At 57.5% G+C, this 17885-nt stretch overlaps 1 protein-coding gene across 1 annotated transcript in view; it reads left to right on the plus strand.

The window, feature by feature from the left end:
* ADAMTS10 (ADAM metallopeptidase with thrombospondin type 1 motif 10) overlaps window positions 1–17060 on the plus strand; it is a 59485-nt gene extending 42425 nt beyond the window's left edge. Inside the window, exons 15-25 of the mRNA XM_005434374.3 lie at window positions 129–231; window positions 6354–6487; window positions 7354–7477; window positions 8020–8100; window positions 9573–9736; window positions 10146–10272; window positions 11219–11348; window positions 11997–12201; window positions 12433–12609; window positions 13346–13502; window positions 13913–17060. Of these exons, the coding sequence (XP_005434431.1) occupies window positions 129–231; window positions 6354–6487; window positions 7354–7477; window positions 8020–8100; window positions 9573–9736; window positions 10146–10272; window positions 11219–11348; window positions 11997–12201; window positions 12433–12609; window positions 13346–13502; window positions 13913–14022 (1512 nt within the window). The 3' untranslated portion in view covers window positions 14023–17060. The remainder of the gene's footprint in view (window positions 1–128; window positions 232–6353; window positions 6488–7353; window positions 7478–8019; window positions 8101–9572; window positions 9737–10145; window positions 10273–11218; window positions 11349–11996; window positions 12202–12432; window positions 12610–13345; window positions 13503–13912) is intronic.
* Window positions 17061–17885: the final 825 nt, after the last annotated feature.

The raw sequence follows: 17885 nt of genomic DNA on the forward strand, positions 1-17885 counted from the left end.
CTGGTGTCCCGTCTCCTTGAAGGGCTGGTGTTAGTTGCCGCTGCGAGCCCTGGAGCAGCTCATGCCCACCTAGTGGATAAGGCAGGCTGCTTCTGCCAATGCTCTGATCGCTGGCTGTGTGGCCACAGGACTGCCCGCCGGGCTCCCAGGACTTCAGAGAGCTGCAATGTGCCGAATTCGATAACGTCCCCTTCCGAGGGAAGTACTACACCTGGAAGACGTACCGTGGAGGTGAGTGCTGGGGCTGGGCTGAGCATCCCTGGGCCCAGGCAGAACTGGAGCAGGGCTGTGCAGGGCTTTGCTCTCCCCAACTCTCTGCAGGGACAGGTCTCATGGTCTAAGTGGTCTGGTGGGCAGTTACCATCTCCACTAGCCCAAGTCCCGCAGGCTGCCCACTCTGTGTTCTCAGGGCATGCTGCCTCCCCCTTGCACGATGGCAGATCAACATGCATCCCTCCTGGCACTGGCCCATGACCATCATGCCGAGCCACCCGTCCTGGGGCACTTACCCCTGTGCAATTGCCCTTTAACCTCATTGCTGTGCCAGAAACAATTCCAGCAGCATCAGAGCTGTTTAGCTTCTTTCCTCAAGTCTGTTTCCTTAACTGCTGAGGGAGCAAAGAGGAAGACAGTCAAGAGAAGGGAGTTGTTAGTGTCCAGTTAGTGTCCAGTTCTCCCTGATGGGGAGAAAACAGTGCAGCCCTCCCTGCACAGGCAGGTAAAGCTTCTAGTTCCTGCACAGGGAGAAAGGATGCAAACTGATGGATCCTCCAAAGAGCAGCACTCCCTGTTTTCCAGGGTCAGTCCTCCTGTGTCCTGCAGAAGTGTCTGGCGAGGAGAGAGGGCAGGAGGAGGCCTCTGGGGCAGAAATCTCTTAATAATGAGAAAGAACAGCGCGTCTCCTTCATGTAGTTAATGAACTTGACTGGGGAAATCCTTCACAGCTGTGTAAATAAGCACACCTCCCAGCGGGGCTCCTGCAGCTGGAGCAGATGTGCTGAGGCTGCAGGGGATGGATCAATAAAAATGTAATAAAATTGCAAAGCAGTAAGTCACACAAAGACCCCAATGGAAGCCAAGGTGGAAGACAGCCCCGCAGGCTGGATCTGCCCTTGTTTGGACCTCTCTCTTCCCCAGGCATGGCCCAGTGGTTTGAGTCCAGGGGATGGCTGGCCAGTTGAACATCGGCCCTTGAATTATAATCTGGCTCTGACATGGATTTTTGCTTTGGCTTTCAAAAAAATGCCCTTTCCTCTCTCTCTGCTTCAGCTTCCTCTTCCATAAAATAAGGTGGTGAAACCTGTCCCCTTCCCAGGAGGCTGTGAGCGTTGCCACAGTCATGTCCTGAAGGGATCTGGGAGCTGTCTGTCTCAGCTTTCCAGGTTGGCTGTAGGTAATGGTCACAAGGAGCTGTGGTGTTTAGCAATTATGTTTTGTTTATTCAGTGTCAAAAGGTATCACTCCTCCTCTGCAGTGACCCAAGTAGGGAGACTGAGGCACGTTCACACGAGTAGAGGGGTGCTGGAAGCTGCAACTCCTCAGCCAGTTCTCAGAGCCAAGCCCCTGGCCAGAAAGCATCAGTATCCCAGCTCCTGAGAAATCCTACATGCTGGCACACACCTGCCTGGGAGCTGTCAGCCTGGATTAGCAGGATCAGCTCTTCATGGCATGGGCTGTCCACACTGGACCCTCGTCAGCTGGGATCATGAAGGTGGGAATCACTGTTCCCCTCCACCTACAAACTTCTGTGCCCGAGTCTGGGCACTCTGTCAGGATTGGGGAGACCTGATTGCAGCTGTTCAATACATGAAGAAGGTTTATAAGAAAGACGGAGAGAGACTTTTGACTAAGGCCTGTAGTGACAGCATGAGGGGCAACAGTCTCAAATGGAAAGAGGGTACATTTAGGGTGGATATAAGGAAGAAATGGTATACGAGGGTGGCAAGGCGCTGGCACAGGGTGCCCAGAGCAGCTGTGGATACCCCATCCCTGGAAGGGCATCCCTGGAAGGAAGGTTCAAGGGCAGGTTGGACAGGGCTCTGAGCAACCTGACCTAGTGGAAGGTGTCCCTGCTGATGGCAAGGATGGTTGTCCTAGGTGGTCTTAAAAGGTCCTTTCCAACACAAACCCCTCTGTGATTCAATGACTATAACTTCAGCAGCACAAGTACTTGAATCTTCACTTGCCTGCAGGATTTTGTGATACTTGGTTTTATTCAGGTGTCAGAGGTACATCCATGGGGGAGGCAGGGAGCATCCCTGTCGCAGATCAGACCCCCAGGAAACAATGCTCTCTTGTCTTCCCCTTGCCACGGATGTTTTGCTCTCAAGGCTGGTGTTTTCACCCTGCAGCCTCTGTGCTGGCAGGCATCCCTACCTCAGCACTGGGGAGGCAACAAGGGCTGGACATCATCTCCCTCACTCCCTCCAGGGCTCTTCCAGCGGTGCCTGGTGAGTTCTAGGGTGGTGAGTGTCAGTCCCTCCCTCCTCACTGGCACAAGCAGCCCCCCAGGGCCCATCCTGGCTGGCAGACTTGTCCCTGGGCATTCTGCCCTCCCGCTGGTGGCATGTCTGCTCTTCAGGTAGGTTTTGGGCATGTGTTCCTGCTTTAGGAGCCATTCACTGCCCTGGCCCTCTGCTGAGCCTCTTCCCCTGCTCAGCCCAGCCACTGCCTTTGGCACTGCACCCTTGAGCTGAAAGGTGTGGTGGTGCAGGGGTGCTTTTGCCATTTGCCCGTCAGACTCTGGCCCCACGACAGTTCAGGGAAATGTCCTGGGCATGGAGCATCCCCACCCTGAAGACAAGCAGCATCCCACTGGCTTGGATGGGGGAGGACACCAATTCCGCAGAGAATCTGGGATGGGAAGGAGCCACCCACTGAAAGCCTGACGCCAGCCACCGGGTCACTGGCAAGTTGAGGTCGGGTTTTGAACGGGGCTGGTACGGCCTGTTTGCCTGGTGGTGATTAATAACAGTCCTGGAGCCCAGACCCCGGGATCGCGAGACACAGCTCCAGCAAGAAGCGCTGAGCTCAGCCTTTCAGAGCTCAACAGTCAGCAGATACCTCGTGGAATGTGACTTTAATTGTTTGTTTATTTTGCTTTATTCGCTTAGTTATTCATTTTGCTCTTGGCGGATGCGAGAGCCAAGGGAGAGTGGAGCAGCTCATGGGGCTGGGAGAGGGATGGGGAGGAGCAGGGGCTTGCAGAAAACAGGAGATTGCTCATCATAAATTGTAATGCACTTTAATTCCTTTATGGGACCGGGCAGGCAGGAGGAACAAAACATGAGGCACCGCGCAGCCAACTGAAAATGTGCTATTCTATTCTGTTCTAATAGCTTTATTAAAGATTGCAAGGAGCACCCACGGCAGACCTGGCTGTTGCTGATCTTAGGCTGTTAAGCCCAAAGCAAAGTGTGGGCAGCTGCCTGCAGGCTGGTGCACGGCCAGGGGGCTGGTGCATGGCCAGGGGGTTCACCTCTGTGGGAGCAGGGGGCTGGGGACCCGCACGGTGTGTATAGCAGACCCTGTGCCTTTCAGGGTGGTATGGTCTTGTCTGCTCCTCGTTTTCCAGTCAATTAGTAACTTCACCAGGCAGTGGGCAGGCTGAGGGGGTCCCTGTGGAAGTGGGCTCTTCTGCTGTGGGGGTGGGTCCACCTTGCACAGTGACAACAGGCACTGCAGCTTCTCCTGCCCCATCCTTTGCCTCACCTTTCCTAAGCGGCTAGATGAGGAAAGCTAGCAGGGATTCATCCCACATGGAGCAGCAGCTGGGTGGCAGCATGATCACAGGACCACAAGACCCAGCCCCATGCATGGCCCCCACAAGTCCAGCAGCTGCTGTCAGCTCTCGCAGGCAGGAAAGTGATGGGTGCTGTTTCCCCTGCCCAGCAGCTGCTTCCCTGGCTCCCTCTGTGCACGGGAGATGGTCGGAGCCACTGGGATACAGGGCCTGCACTGGCAGCAGTGGGTCTTTGCCAGTGTCAGGCTGGAGCCCGGGCAGCTGTCCCAGCATAGAGGGCTTGATCTCTTCCACACGCCTTCCTCCTTCTGCTGATCTTGCCTTTAAGAGGGTTAAATTGTTAGGGATGTAAGCCTGCATGCACACAAGTCCTCCTGGGCTCCAGCAAGGGGAGGCCAATGCAGAAACCCCCGTGAACACCCCTGACTCTGCGATGAGCTGGGTTCATGCACTTGCACCATTTTTGCAGCCCTGTAACAAAGTCAGGGCACTTAAGGCAAAGGAATAAATTTGGCCTCATACCGCCAATCCCCAATCTTTTATTTTCTCTCTTTTCTTTCCTTTTTGTTTTTCCTCTGGCTTATTATTCCTTTCATTCCAGTTTTCCCCAGGGGCTCCACTTTCAAGGCTGTGACGATTATGCTCGAGGCTGCTTGTTGCTGGAGGAGGCTGGGCACCAGCCTGGGCATGGGGCAGCGGCAGTGAGGAGTTACGATAGAAAGGAGGATCATGCAACTAATTGGGAGCTACTAAAATGGAGCCAAGGCTGGGACCGAGACAGAAACAAGCTGTGGCAGGTGTTAGCTGCCCACCAGAGAACTGCAGCAAGGTGTCTGCAGTGGGTCTCACTTTTCCTTGTAGCTGGAGACAAGGAAGTGAATAGGGAGTGCATGCGAGTAGCTTAGCAAACCCATCTGAGAGCCCTGACACAAAAGCTCAGGTTTCTGGCTGTTTCATAGCTCTGCGCTCCAGTGATGGCAGAAGAGAGCTCAGCCTTAGAGAGCTGCCAGGGATGAAGGGTCCCAGTGCAGCTGATGGAGCACACGGCCAGCCAGGAGCGAGGCCACAGGCAGGAAAGATGCTCTCAAGCCAGCAAGCACTGGCTAAATCACAGATCCATCTGAGGCAGGGCCAGCACAAGCCCGTCTCCCAGGCTGGTGGGACAGCTGCATGTGTGGGGTATGTGGTTGCCTACGGGGCTCAGTGGCACGGCCTCTCCAAGCTGGAAGTTCACACAGCCAGTGTAAGACCCTTGTGACTCGTGTTTTCTTGGCTTGCTGGTGGTGTTTTGCACCTGAGGTCTGGCTGGACAGACCTGGGGCATAGGCACGCCATGGTTAGATGGCTGTAAGTTTTTGGGGTCATGCCTGCGCTGTCCCACTTGGTGGCCCTGCAGCTTCTGCACCAGGCACCAGGCGGTGGAGAGCCTGGGTGCTCTGGGAGGGTTGATTGAGTTCCCTTCCCCAGGGGCCTGCCCAGGCATCCTGCTCAACAGCATGCCTTCAAGCTGCTGAATTCCCCTCTCCTGTCTCCTCCTGTTCCTCTCTCTCTTGGATTTGCTCTTTCTTCCCCCAGCTGTGTTAGAGTGCTCCCGGGCACAGCTGGGCCACCCCTCCTCCCCATCTGCCCATTTGATGTGCCGTATTGAGTTGCAGGTTTTGCAGATTTCAGTTGCTCCGGACCTAGGTGCTTCCCAGCTCTGGCACACAGCTCACAACTGTTGCTGGTGCCTGCAGGAGCAAACTGCCACAGCCCAGTCATGCATCTCCCTGCCAGGGTCATGCAGGCTGTTGGGTCTCCTTGGGATGCTCAGTAAAGGCAGCACATGCCACCATGTGCACCAGCATTTGATAAAACCCAGTGAGAGGAGGCAGGAAACTGCTCTGCTCAGGTGTCTCCTTCCATAATCTGTCCCACGTCCTGCTCCCAGGCCCCGTAAGCCAATATCCAGCTATCTAGCCTCTGTTCCTTAGCAAGGGTGCTGGGAAGCAGGTATTTTAGCTATAAATTGAGCATCCTTCCCCTTCGTCCTCACACTGTCACTGTCATCTCTTCTGTGAAGGACTCGGCATCCACCAACTGTGAACAGAAAGAAATGGTTGCTCTAGCCTAGTAACTGGTCTAGGAGTTGAAAAATGTAGTTGCTCTGGTCTAGTGGCTGAAAAACCTTGGACAAGTCACTTAAGAGCTGCTGCCTCAGTTTTCCTGTCTGTAAAATGGGCACAAGGGTGTCAACAGCCCTGGAAAAGTGCCAGGAGGCCCAGGAGTGACTGACACCACGTAGCAACAGGCCAGTTTGTTTCCTTGCCCATCACATGCAGCCCATGTTTTCCAGGCTGTGCAGAAGGGACAGTGTCTTGCCATGTGTCGGTGTCCAGTTCAAGGGTCTTGACTCGGTGCTAAGAAATAAGGAGGGTGCCTGGGTCCCTCTGAGGGTCCCTCCACTCGGCAGGGACATCCTCCTGGGCACCTGGACCCGTGCAGTGGGCCAGGCACAGGATGGAGGTGTGGGGAGGGTGAGGGTAAAGCAGCTGTTATCCAGGTCTGGCTCTCCACATTTTTCTTCTCTGTCACCCTGACGGCATGATTTAATATCTTATTTTTTTCCCAGGGGGTGTGAAAGCCTGTTCCCTGAACTGCCTGGCAGAGGGATTCAACTTCTACACAGAACGAGCTGCAGCTGTGGTGGACGGGACACCGTGCCGGCAGGACTCCAACGACATCTGCGTCAATGGGGAGTGCAAGGTGCTGCCAGGGTCTGGGACAGACTTGGGACGGGGAGGCAGGGGCAGACCCCCGGGCAGGGGAGGGCTGTCCTCCACCTGCCTGCATGGGTATCCCTCTGCCCGGGTGCCCAGTTCAGCTGTGGGAGCAGGAGCACATCCACCTCTGGGCTTGTGCCTGTCTGCTCTCCATGCCCTGGGTGCCACGCTGGCCTACGGTAGTGATGGGTCTCTGCGTTTATAGTCCATGTAGCCCCAGGCACTTGATATTTCCCTTGAAATGGGATCTGGAGGGCTATAAAAGTTTAATTACAAGAAAGCACTGTGGGAGTGGCAAATGTCCCCCAGCAGTCAGGCAGACAGGCTCCCTTCTGTCTGTCTCTCTCCCTTTGTCTCTGGCATCTTTTTGTCTCTATGGGGCTGAATATACTGTAGAACAAAAGGGGGATTTCACCATAGGTAGCCACAGCCGGGCTGGTGACCCGCTTGCTAGCCCACGTACCGCTTGCTAGCCCATGTACCGCTTGCTAGCCCACATACTATGGCAGCAGGGCAGAGTTGGTTCACGTGGGCTCACTGCTGTGATGCTGGTGTTGCAGGGACATGGCTCCCCTTGGGCTGCTGCAGCTCTACCAGCTCAGCACAGGCACCCTAACCTCATCCCTCCCAAGCCTTGGAGAGAGACCCCCCCAGGGCTGTCCCTGGAGAGGAGTGGCAGAAAGCTGGGGCTGCGCAGAGGTGACATTGCTGAGCCTTGCCTGGTGTACGGTGCAATGGAGGGGGGTGAAGGTGGAACCCAGGGATGGGTTCCCTGCGATGCTGCAGGTCAGGTGTGGGGGATACAAGGCCCCACCAGGACGGCTAATTCCCTGCTGCTCCTTCCTCCAGCATGTGGGCTGTGACCGTGTCCTGGGCTCTGACTCAAAGGAGGACAAGTGTCGCGTATGTGGGGGTGACGGCAGCTCCTGTGAGACCGTTGAGGGCGTCTTCAACCAGTCCCTGACGGAGGGAGGTAGGGAGCAAGCGGCCTGGCCAGCGCAGCCGGTGTGTAACCCCCCCTCGAGTCCCTCCTTGACTTCACCTGCTCCTTGGGGACACGTAGGACAGGCAAGGACATATCCCAGAGAAACACCCCGAAGGGTAGGACGAGGCTGCAAGCAGGGAGCAAAGCACTCCTGTTCACTAGCCAGGCTGTGCCCCAGCCGCTGCCAGCACCGAAGTCCCTGACACAGAGTGCCAAGCTGCTTCCCTCCTCCCCAGCTCACACTCCCTCAAGCCAGGCTGTGGAGATGCCCATGGAGATCCCAGCTCCACAGCACCTCCCCAGCGCTGCCAGTCCCATCACAACAAGCCTCTCTCCTGGCAGGCTGTAGTGCTTTTTCTATTTAATTGCAGCGGGTGGCTGAACAAACACCTCTGCACTGCCAGCATCTCTTTTAGCGTTTAAACCCCTGGGTAACAGGGTAGCACCCGCTCCCATCCAGCCCAGGGCAGGGTTGGCTTGGGGCTCGGGGCCTGAGCATCCCTACTCACCAGCACTGGGTTGTCTCACAGGTTACGAGGAGGTGATCCAGATCCCCAAGGGCTCGGTCCACATTGACGTCCGGGAGCTGAACCTCTCCATCAACTACCTAGGTGAGATGGGGCTGGGGGATACTGATACCCCAGCCAGACATCCCTTGCTCTGCCATTTCCCAGCGCTTAACAGGGCATGGGAAAGGCCCAGCAAGGAAAACCTCCCTCTGCAACAGAAGATGGGATTGGGGTCCCAGCTTGCGCTTGGGGGCAGAGGAAGGCAGCAGGAACTGCTGGCAGGGCAGCGTGTCCCAGGCCAGCACGGGCTGTATTGGTGTGGTCCACACAGCCCCTGTCTCGCCGTGGCTCTGCCTCTGTCCTGCACTCACTGTTCGGCAGCATAACCCTGCGCAAACCCCACACCCCACTGTTCCTGGCGCTGGCTGTGGCTCCTTGGCATTCCCCCCTCCGCCAGCATGTTGGGCTGGGGATTAAAAATAGACCTGCTCACATTTTCCTTGGGCTTAATTTTCCAGCCAGACTGGCTCATTTTTACAACGGGCTTTTTTCTTTCCCCTTGTCTTCTTGTTCTGTCCTCCAAGCAACGGACAGTGGTCACAGAGGGGTGGGCAGGGGGACTCACTGCTGGCTCGCTGTCGGGTGCCTCCATAGTGGCTCTCCAGGAGCAGGAACCTGCCTGGATGCTGGCATCGGTGGGAGGTTGCAGCGGGGCTCTCCTGGCAGCATCCTTCCAGGCCAGCTCCCTTTGCTGGGTTTGGAGATGCCAGCATGTCCCCCTGGCCGGCCCACATAGACTGGGAACTCCTGGTGTCCATCCAGACTGGATTTCCGTGCACTGGAGGCACAGCCCAAGCTCAGATCGCTGTTGACTGCTGCCACCAGTCTGTCCCACTCCAGGATCTGTCCCTGCACCCCAGTGAGAGCGGAGGCAGCATCCTCCATGTTCATCAGTACGAAGCATCCTTCCCACCCCAGAGCATCATGGCGGTGAGGTCGTTGCCAGCAGCGATGGCAGGAGGACACAGAGCTGGGTGCCAGCACAGTGTTGGAGGCAGAGAGCAAGGAGGGAGAGCGTGGGAATGCGAGCAGGAGTGAGCAAGCGAGCCGATCCCCCTCTAGTGACTCGCTTCAGCAACCACAGCCAGGCTCCTGGGGACCAGCCTCCTCCAGTAGCCCCAGCAGCCAAGACCCAGTTTGCACACCTGCATTTGAGCCTGGCTCCATGGCCACAGCTTGTCACACTGCCAAGTGTCCCCACCACCAACCCAGGCAGCTGGTTCAGCTCCTTGCAGCATCACCCTTCCTCAGGGAGGTGGCAGGCAGGCTGAGACAAGACGATGGGTACATTAGTCCCACCTCTGCTAGTGACTTGCCACGTGACCCTGACCCAGTCGGCTACTTTATTTGCCCTTCCTATTCCCTGCCTGTAAAATGAGGCTGATGATGTAAAATGAGACTGCTGCCCTCTGTTGTAGCAGTGCTTTGAGCCTGGCGGATGAGAAGCACCTGGCCGAAGCTGGGTACAGGTGCGCTCAGCATTTTCGCTAACCCTTGCCCCCTTGTCCTCGCAGCGCTGAGAGGGGAGAGCGGCGAGTATTACATCAACGGGAAGCTCTCCATTGACCCCCCCCGGCGCTTTGACATCGCAGGCACAACATTCCACTACAGGAGATCCCCAGAGGAGCCTGAGTCCCTGGAGGCCTTGGGACCCACCAATGTCACCCTTTTTGTCATGGTTGGTAACATGGTTCCTTCATACCCCCACCCACCTGGTCTGGGCTAAAGAGACTTTGCCACGTCTACATGGGCATTGGAGCTAGTCAGCCCCTGTCCTTGCTGTCTGGAGTAAAGGGGCATGGAGACCAGGGGTAAATTGGGCTTAAATTCTCAGGTCTCCCTCCCTGATCTGCCAGTCTTCAGAAGGATTCAATCTTTAAGTGCATGGGAGCTTGTTCTCAGATCGTGTCACCTTCACAGCTGCACCACAGTCATCACTGGTGGCTGCCACGTCAGTGCTGGAAGGGACTGGAAGGGGTAGTGGGGGAGATTTCAGCTGTCCTGGATTTTAGAGAGCACACCAAGGTCATGGGCTGCCATCTGGACAGTCATGACCATGCTAGACTTCAGTGGCACTTTCTCCACAGGTCCTTGTGCGGACAGAGCTGCAGGGGATCCGGTACAAGTTCAACGCACCCGTCGGCAGGGATGCCTCAAACCAGTATTCCTGGCACTACACCCCGTGGACCAAATGCTCGGTGCTGTGTGCAGGGGGTGAGGTTTGACCCCGTGTCAGCTGGCGGGGGACACGTGTCTGCGCTCTTGTGACTCACCCACGCGCTCTGTCTGGGCCACATGAGACAGTGACCTTAGCAGCTGCTTTGCGCTGAAGGAGCTCTCAGGTTTCTGCATATTCTCACCTGCACCCAGCCACATGCAAGCTGGTGTCACTCAGCATGAACATGTGTGCAGGGTGTCGGGGCAAACACCCTGGGTGCCATTCTTCGGCTGGACCACGGGTGTAGGTGGGAGAGGTGCTGGAAGGTGGCATGGTGTGCTTGAGGTTCATTTACTTGTGCAGTGCAGGACAGGTTAGCTGATCGCAGCAGCCCCTCTGGCCTGCAGATCTACATGTCTGGGAACTGAAACACTGCTGATGCTTCCCTGAATCCCTTCGGCTGGTTACCGTGGGGATTAATGCAAAGGCTTGCAGTGTGTCTGGTGGCTCTGGAGAACCTGGCTGTGGGTGACTGAGTGGTATTCAGAAGGGAGAGGCAGTTTCAAAAGCAAGGCTTAGTAATGGTCCCTGTTTTAAGCCAGGAGCCCTGGCCTGGTCTTGTGTGCTAGACCTCAACAAAGCGTTGCCCCTCATGTTCCAGCTATTCCCCCCCAGTACTGCCCAGAAAGTCTCACAAGACTGAGGTTCGAACAGGTTTATTTGAGGATGGGATCCTTGGAATGGTTTGATCCTCCATCCTCTGCAAACTCTGGCAGGTCCTGCCCTGGCTGGTGAGCCTTCATCCCATCTTTGTTTTTCTGGAGATGTTGGAGGCAAAGCAGGCCTTGGTTATGAATAGAGAAGTAGGTTCAGGCTTGACGAGGTGCCCCGTCACGTTGGCCATGTAGGGGCAGAGCTGTGGGGCTCATACCTGCAGCCTGGCTCAGCACTAGCCTCAGGGTCCTTCCCTTTTTTTCCCCCCTTGCCTCTTTTTCTTGGCAGGCAGCCAGATCCAATCTGTGGTATGCAAGAAACTTTCCGATGGCTCAACTGTCTTCAGCCATTTCTGTAGCCCTGAAACCAAAATGCCAGAGCGGCAGAGGCCGTGCAATACCGAACCGTGCCCCCCAGCGTGAGTACCAGAGCTTGGAGCAGATGAAGGTCAAGCGTGGGTGGAAAAGCTAGTGTGGAGAGTGGTGAAATTCCCCTCTCTGTGTCAGTCCTCTGCCACAGGACCCAGGGGTGACGCGATCTGGCTGGAGCGGCTCTGCTGGGGACAGGGGGCAGTTTTCTCCTCTGTGCCCAATCACGAGCACAAGGGCACAACCTGCGCAGCCCACGTGCATCACTGCAGGGAAGGGGCAGTGGCGACGCAGAGAGCAGAAACCTGTCCCCACCGCGGTGCTCTGTTCACAAGGCTGCGCCATGCCTTGCTCAGTGAGGGATGTGCCAAACACATGCTGCACTGGCTGAGGACGGTCTCTGTAGCGTGGCCTCCTCCCTGTGCTGCTGTGCTGCTTGCAGAAAGGAGCCCTCCCGCTCTGGCCCTTCAGTGTGGCACAGATCCTCAGTGCAGTCCCTCAGAAATTGTCCCAGCCCCTCCCTGGCTGGCCCTTGCCTTCTCTTGTAGGGAAAAGGGGGATGCGGAGAAGCTCTGTGGTTCAACCAGAGCTGCCTGAGAGGCTGTGGCCAGAGCAGGAACAGGGCTGTGTGCAGGAGCACAGAGACAAGCATGGACCACCTTGCCACTCACAAGCTTTGCTGTTTTACCTGTCTCCAGCTGGGTGATTGGGAACTGGTCTGAATGCAGCCGAAGTTGCAACGAGGGCGTCCGCACACGCAGCGTCTTCTGCAAGCGTAAGATCTCTGCTACTGAGGAGAAGACCTTGGATGATGGTTCTTGTACCCATCCACGGCCAAAGATGCTTGAGCCTTGCAATAACCAGACGTGCCCTCCGGAGTGGGTCGCCCTGGACTGGTCTGAGGTGAGTGCGTAACATCGGCCCACACCTCTCCGGGAGCACTGGTCCTTAGGGGGACAGTGTCGGTCACGAGGCTGGAGTATCGGTGATGGCTGCTGGCCATGGAGGGCGTACGTGGGGAACGGTCTTGTAGCGCAGGGGAGAGGCAAGGTGGGAGCACTGGTGGGGAGAGCCAGTGCTGCCTCCCCCTGGTCTTTGCCGTGCACCCTGACCTCGTGTGTCCCCTTTTTGCAGTGCACCCCCAGCTGCGGGCCAGGTTTCCGCCACCGCATTGTCCTCTGCAAGAGTGGTGACCACAGCGCAACTCTGCCCACCTCCCAGTGCTATGAAGGCTCCAAGCCCCCAACCAGCATGAGGTGCAACCTGCGGCGCTGCCCACCGCCACGCTGGGTGACTGGCGAGTGGGGAGAGGTAGGGACAATCCTTTCCGTGGGGTTATTGAAGAAGACTCTGCTTTCTTCTTCCCCAGCCCCTCACATTCTAGTGCACGAGGCTTGTGCCCACCAGCAGAACCCGATGTGGCCACCACAAGTCCCTGGGGGGCAGCAGGACTTGGTGGTGGTCTTTGCCCCCCCCTCCTTGGCTCAGGAGGCTGTTGTGATGGTGGCCCAAGTGCACAGCTGATCCAGGGAGTCTCTCAGGCCTAGCAGGGCCCCACAGAAGTCATTGGAGCATCCCATGGGTGTCTAGGGGGCAGCAGGGCAGCGAGGATGAGGAGCAGTGCAGTGCGGTGGGAGGGATGGGCTGCACGGGTGGGCTGGGCTGGCTACAAGCGAGGCCACTGCTGGTCCACCTGCCACAGGCCAGCCCAGCACCTGCAGTGGGGTGATGCTGACAGTCCTCCCTTCCCTGTAACACCCCTCGAGCTACAGGGTGACATCGGGGTGCAGGAGGCCTGGGAAAGGCCGGTGATTTATGGCTGGATGGAGAGACCCTCACTGAGTCCTGGAGGTTTGACCCAAGCTTTTCGGGGCGTGTGGCTGCAGCGCTCAGCCGTGCCGATGAGGGGCCTGCAGCTGCTGCTGAAGGAGGGGGTGACTGTATCCAGCACCCTTAGCATCCCCTAAGACCTGGCCGTGCCCTCTCCCCCTGCGTTATTGAAGCCATGGTGGCCACCACAGCTCGGTGCTGTGCTGTTTTCCGGCAGTGCTCCGCGCAGTGTGGCCTTGGCCAGCAAAGAAGATCCGTCCAGTGCCTGGCTCACACCGGGCAGCCGTCCAGCGACTGCGTGGAGACCCTGCAGCCTGCCGGCATGCAGCAGTGCGAGACCAAGTGCGAATCGGGACCTACGGACAACCCTGAAGGTGAGGGGGATGGGGGGGGACTGGGGAGGGACATGTAGAGCACTGCCAGCCTCGGGGGCCACGGGGTACAGGGGTATCGGAGCCAGCACAGCCCGACTTGAGCTCTAGGTGCTGTGCTGTGGGGTGAGGCTGTTATGGGGAGACCTGATGCTGTCCCCTCTGGTCCCAGGCCAAACTGCCACACCGTGACCCTGCTAAATGAAGCAACTGCACCTCAGCAAAGAAAGGCTTTCAGCAATGAGGTTCTCAGTAGCTTCTTTGGCACGGCTACATCTTGCTGCTTCCTGGCAAAAAGCCCCAGGAGCTGGTGCGAAAGGAGCTCGGTAGTGTAGCGCTGGTTAGAGCTTCCCCCCCAGGGCTCCTCGCCCCTGAGGCAGCTGTAACCCTGCTTCCCTCTGTCGCCCATCCAGAGTGCAAGGATGTGAACAAGGTGGCCTACTGCCCGCTCGTCCTGAAGTTCAAGTTCTGCAGCCGGACCTACTTCCGACAGATGTGCTGTAAAACATGCCAGGGGCACTAGGGACACGGCGTGACCCCTGTGGGAAAACTGGAAGGCAAAAGCTACGCCGGAGGGCCACCGAGCAGTGCCCTTCCTCTCCGCCCTGAAAACCTCCCCTGGGTCTGACACAGACACTGTTCGTGCTTCCAGTGGGAGCTGGCGTCACCCAAACCCATCCCCCACAGACATGCACCCTTCGCCCCCGAGCTTCACAATGGCAGGTTCCCAGTTAAACCACTGCCAGCCACTGCAGGCACCGCCACGGCCCAGGGCGACAGGAGCCAGTCCATGACCGGTGGCAGAGGGAGAAGCTGGGCAGAGCGCGGCAGCAGGGACATTACTTGAAATTCTGACATTGTTATTTATTAGTAGCGGACCCCGGTCCAGCAGGCGCCGAGACAGCCACTGAAGCAGCACCACTCACCCCTCTCCTGCCTCGTCCTCCTCCCCACTCATGTCCCGAGGGGACTGTGGGGCACCATGGTCTGCAGCGGGGCATTCCCGGGGAGGCTGAGTGCATGGGGGGGCGGGGGGGCTGCTGCCTTTCCCTTGGGGATCCCAGGGGAGACAGGCAGGAGGTTTCAGGTGCTACAGGTGACAAACGTGGCTTGTGGCTTCTGGGCGATGGGTGAAGATGAGCTGCTGTAAGGAGTGGGGTTGGAGCAGGAATTTAGTTTTCTTGGTTTGCATCCTGTCACCTTGGGATGTGCAGCAGGGGACAGAGAGCAGGTCAGTGAGCAGAGCGGTGACACCAGCTTAACTGGGAGAGGGGGTTATTCAAACTTTTGTAACAACCTACTTTGATTGGGGTGTCCCCCTGTTTTTCCTTAAAGCCCTTGTCACTATTATGACCATGTTTTATTCCATAAACACCTTGAAGCACGAGCTGAGGTCAGGGCCAAGGCATGCTTGGGTTGCAGTCGCTTAACAGGCATCAAGGACATGCCAGGCTGTGGGAAGCAAAGCAAAGGAGGATGCAGGATGAGGACTGTCTTGGTCCTGGCAGGGCCCTCCCCAGCAATGCCGTGGCCTCCGCGGCTGCTTTGCCTCCAAAGGTGCTTTACTTCCAAAGGTGCTTTGCCTCCAAAAGGTGCTTTGCCTCCAAAGGCAACCTCGTCACATGCCACTGTGGCCTTGGGTTGCTAGTCCCAGTGCCACCCGCTCCTCTGCCCCCAGGAGACCTCCAGTGATGGGAAAAGAGCAGGCTTGAAATTCTCCCGGGTCACCTCCTGGCCAGATCCGGGCCAACACACGTCTTCTCCATGAGCCGCTGCAGCCTGCGGAGGAGACCTTGAATTTCAAATCTACAAAGCATGTGCATTTTGTTATCATTATCATTGTTGTGATTATTATTATTATTACTGTTTTCAGGCCTTTCTGCATCACAAAGATGGGAAATCTTGCCCAAAGCCATGTTCTGTTCCCCTCGGGGTGGTCCATACGGTGCAGGGGGGCGCACAGCCCTCTTTCCCCAGAGCAGACCTCGCCGCCTGCCAGCCCTCATGTGTTACTCTACCATCCGTATTTTCACCCGCTCCTCAGCCGATCGCAGCTTCTTTGGTGCTCAGCAAATCCCCTTTGGCTGTCGAGCGGGCCTTCATATTTTGTCTTCCTTCCTGGTGCCATGCTCCGTTCTGACATTTTGGTGAGGGGAGGGGGTGTTTTCACCTTTTTATATAGATATATATATAATGAAAAATGTTTAACATACTAACTCTGAGGAGGAGCGACGTAATGGCATGATTTATAATAAAGGAGTAGCTACGATCCCGGGCGCAGCTTCTGGTCCCAGTCTTGTTTCTGGTGTGGGAAGCCGGGGCTCCGGGCAGCCCCACACCGGTGCTCCCCTTGTGCTCACGCCGAGGGCGAGCTTTGGGCAGCAGGAGAGGGTTTTCCCTGCAGCCCGAGTGACGGGAGCACGTCTGACAAGGCCAAGGTTAGAACAGGTTTATTTGAGGAGGGATCTCGGGAACGCTTTGGTCCTCTGTCTTTGGCACACTTGGCTGGCGAGAGACGTGCCCAGCGCAGCGGGTGTGTTCACTGCAGCTGGTCTGTGGCGTGACCTCCCTTCGCTGCTGTGCTGGCTGCACGCTGGGAGGGGCAGGGGAGGTACCTTGTGAATATGGGGGGGGGGAGGGGGGGGCAGCAGGGCAGAACATGGGCAGGAAGAGCCTTGGCACCACTTGACACTCCGTTGTGTTTCAAGGGAGATTGATGGATGGAGATTGATGGATGGATGGGTGATTGATGGCTGGGGGGCACATGCAGGCTGCCTGCACTAAGGCTTTGGCTTCCCGCCTGTAGCACTGCTGACCACTGCGGAGGAGCTGGGCTCACGCAGAGTCTTGGAGGGGGCCAGACCCCCTCAACGCGATGGGCTGCTTCTTCGAGCAGAGGCTGAAATTAGCTTTGCAGGGCTCGGTCTGCTGGAGCTGGATCAGTCTCTGTGGTCTCCTCCTGCTCAGCCAGTGGGCTGACCTCCGTTGGCTCCGTGCCATCCCCCCTGGTTTTGGATTGCCAGCCAAAGGGTTTTCACGCGTCCTCTTTGGTGAGGCAGCTCTTGTAGTTGACCTGAGACTGCATGTGGCAGCTTCCCTGGGCGTTGGGCTGCAGCACCCAGGAGTTGGCAATCGCTGCCTGAGGCTTTGCCCATCCTGTGCTGCTCCCACTGCTGGTGCTGCAGCTCAGTGAGCGGTGGCCAGGGGCTGGGCTGCCTTTTAATGGGGACAACGGGCAGTGAGGAGGGGGTTGGTGACATCAGGAGGCCATTGTGATGGCAGATGTAGAGGCCAATAATATGGTAAAAAAAAATATCAAGTGGTTATGGAATCTCTGTGTGTAAAGTGGCTGAGTGCTGTCCCCGTGTGGCGTTACACCTTTCCTTTCCCTGGAAACATCCCTGCTTCCCCCACGCTCCCTTATGTCTTGGACTCCAAACTCCTCTGACACCAAGATGGAGGGATGCCCTGCCGGGATGATGGGGCTGGACGGCTGCCCACCCTCTCGGTCACTGGGGACCGTACCAAGTAGCAGCAGATGGGACAGAGGGGACACAGCGGGGGGGGAGGGGGGGGGAGGGGGCTGTGCCCCAGCTGAGCGCTCCGGGGCACCGACAGCCCTTGCTCCGTGTGTGTGGGGCAGGCACGGGCTCGCTGCAGCGGGGGAGGCTGAGCCCCATTGCTGCTGGGTCCCGAGGCTGTGGGCTCTGCCAAGGCCATGCCAGGGGAGTGGAGGGGCCATCCGAGGATGGCAGGTCTGCAGGGGACAGTGAGGACATGGCAGGAGCTCCTTGGTGTGACAGGCTCTCTTCAAACACAGGCTGGGCTCAGCGTCGCCGTGCTATCGCAGCCACCGGGGCTTGCACGGGTGTTTGCACACCCAGGCTGTAGCACGGAGCTGGTCCATGTGTGCACAGGGTGTGCAGGAGCACCAGCTCTGCCGTGATGGTGGGGATGCTGCCACAGCTGTCCCCTGCGCAGCTCCAGCGATGGCCTTTCAGAAATTGCTGCAGCCCATTTGAAGGCAAAATGTTTCCTCAAGTGTGACCTTTCTCATTCAAAAAAGCTTGGGGCGGGGGGGGGGGCGGGGGGGGGGGGGGAAGCAGCACCAAAAGCACCTTAAAGCAGTGTGCCCCAGCACTGCCTGCCTGCCCCTGGCGCTGGGCACATCAAACTGTCACCCCAGGGCAGGGGGAAGGTTTTGTGGTGGCTCTGAGCATCCCCACTGAACTCTGCCCAGCATCTACCAGCTTGCCCAGGTCGGTGACCCCCTGTACCTGCAGCACCCATCTGCAGCAGAGGTAGGGGGTGCCCCTGTGGAGGGTCACCCCAAGGCCCCCCTCACAGCAGAGAGCCACCCTCACCCACCCCTGTCAAACCAGCACG

The sequence above is a fragment of the Falco cherrug genome, chromosome 4, assembly GCF_023634085.1.
Source record: "Falco cherrug isolate bFalChe1 chromosome 4, bFalChe1.pri, whole genome shotgun sequence".
Taxonomy (NCBI): domain Eukaryota; kingdom Metazoa; phylum Chordata; class Aves; order Falconiformes; family Falconidae; genus Falco; species Falco cherrug.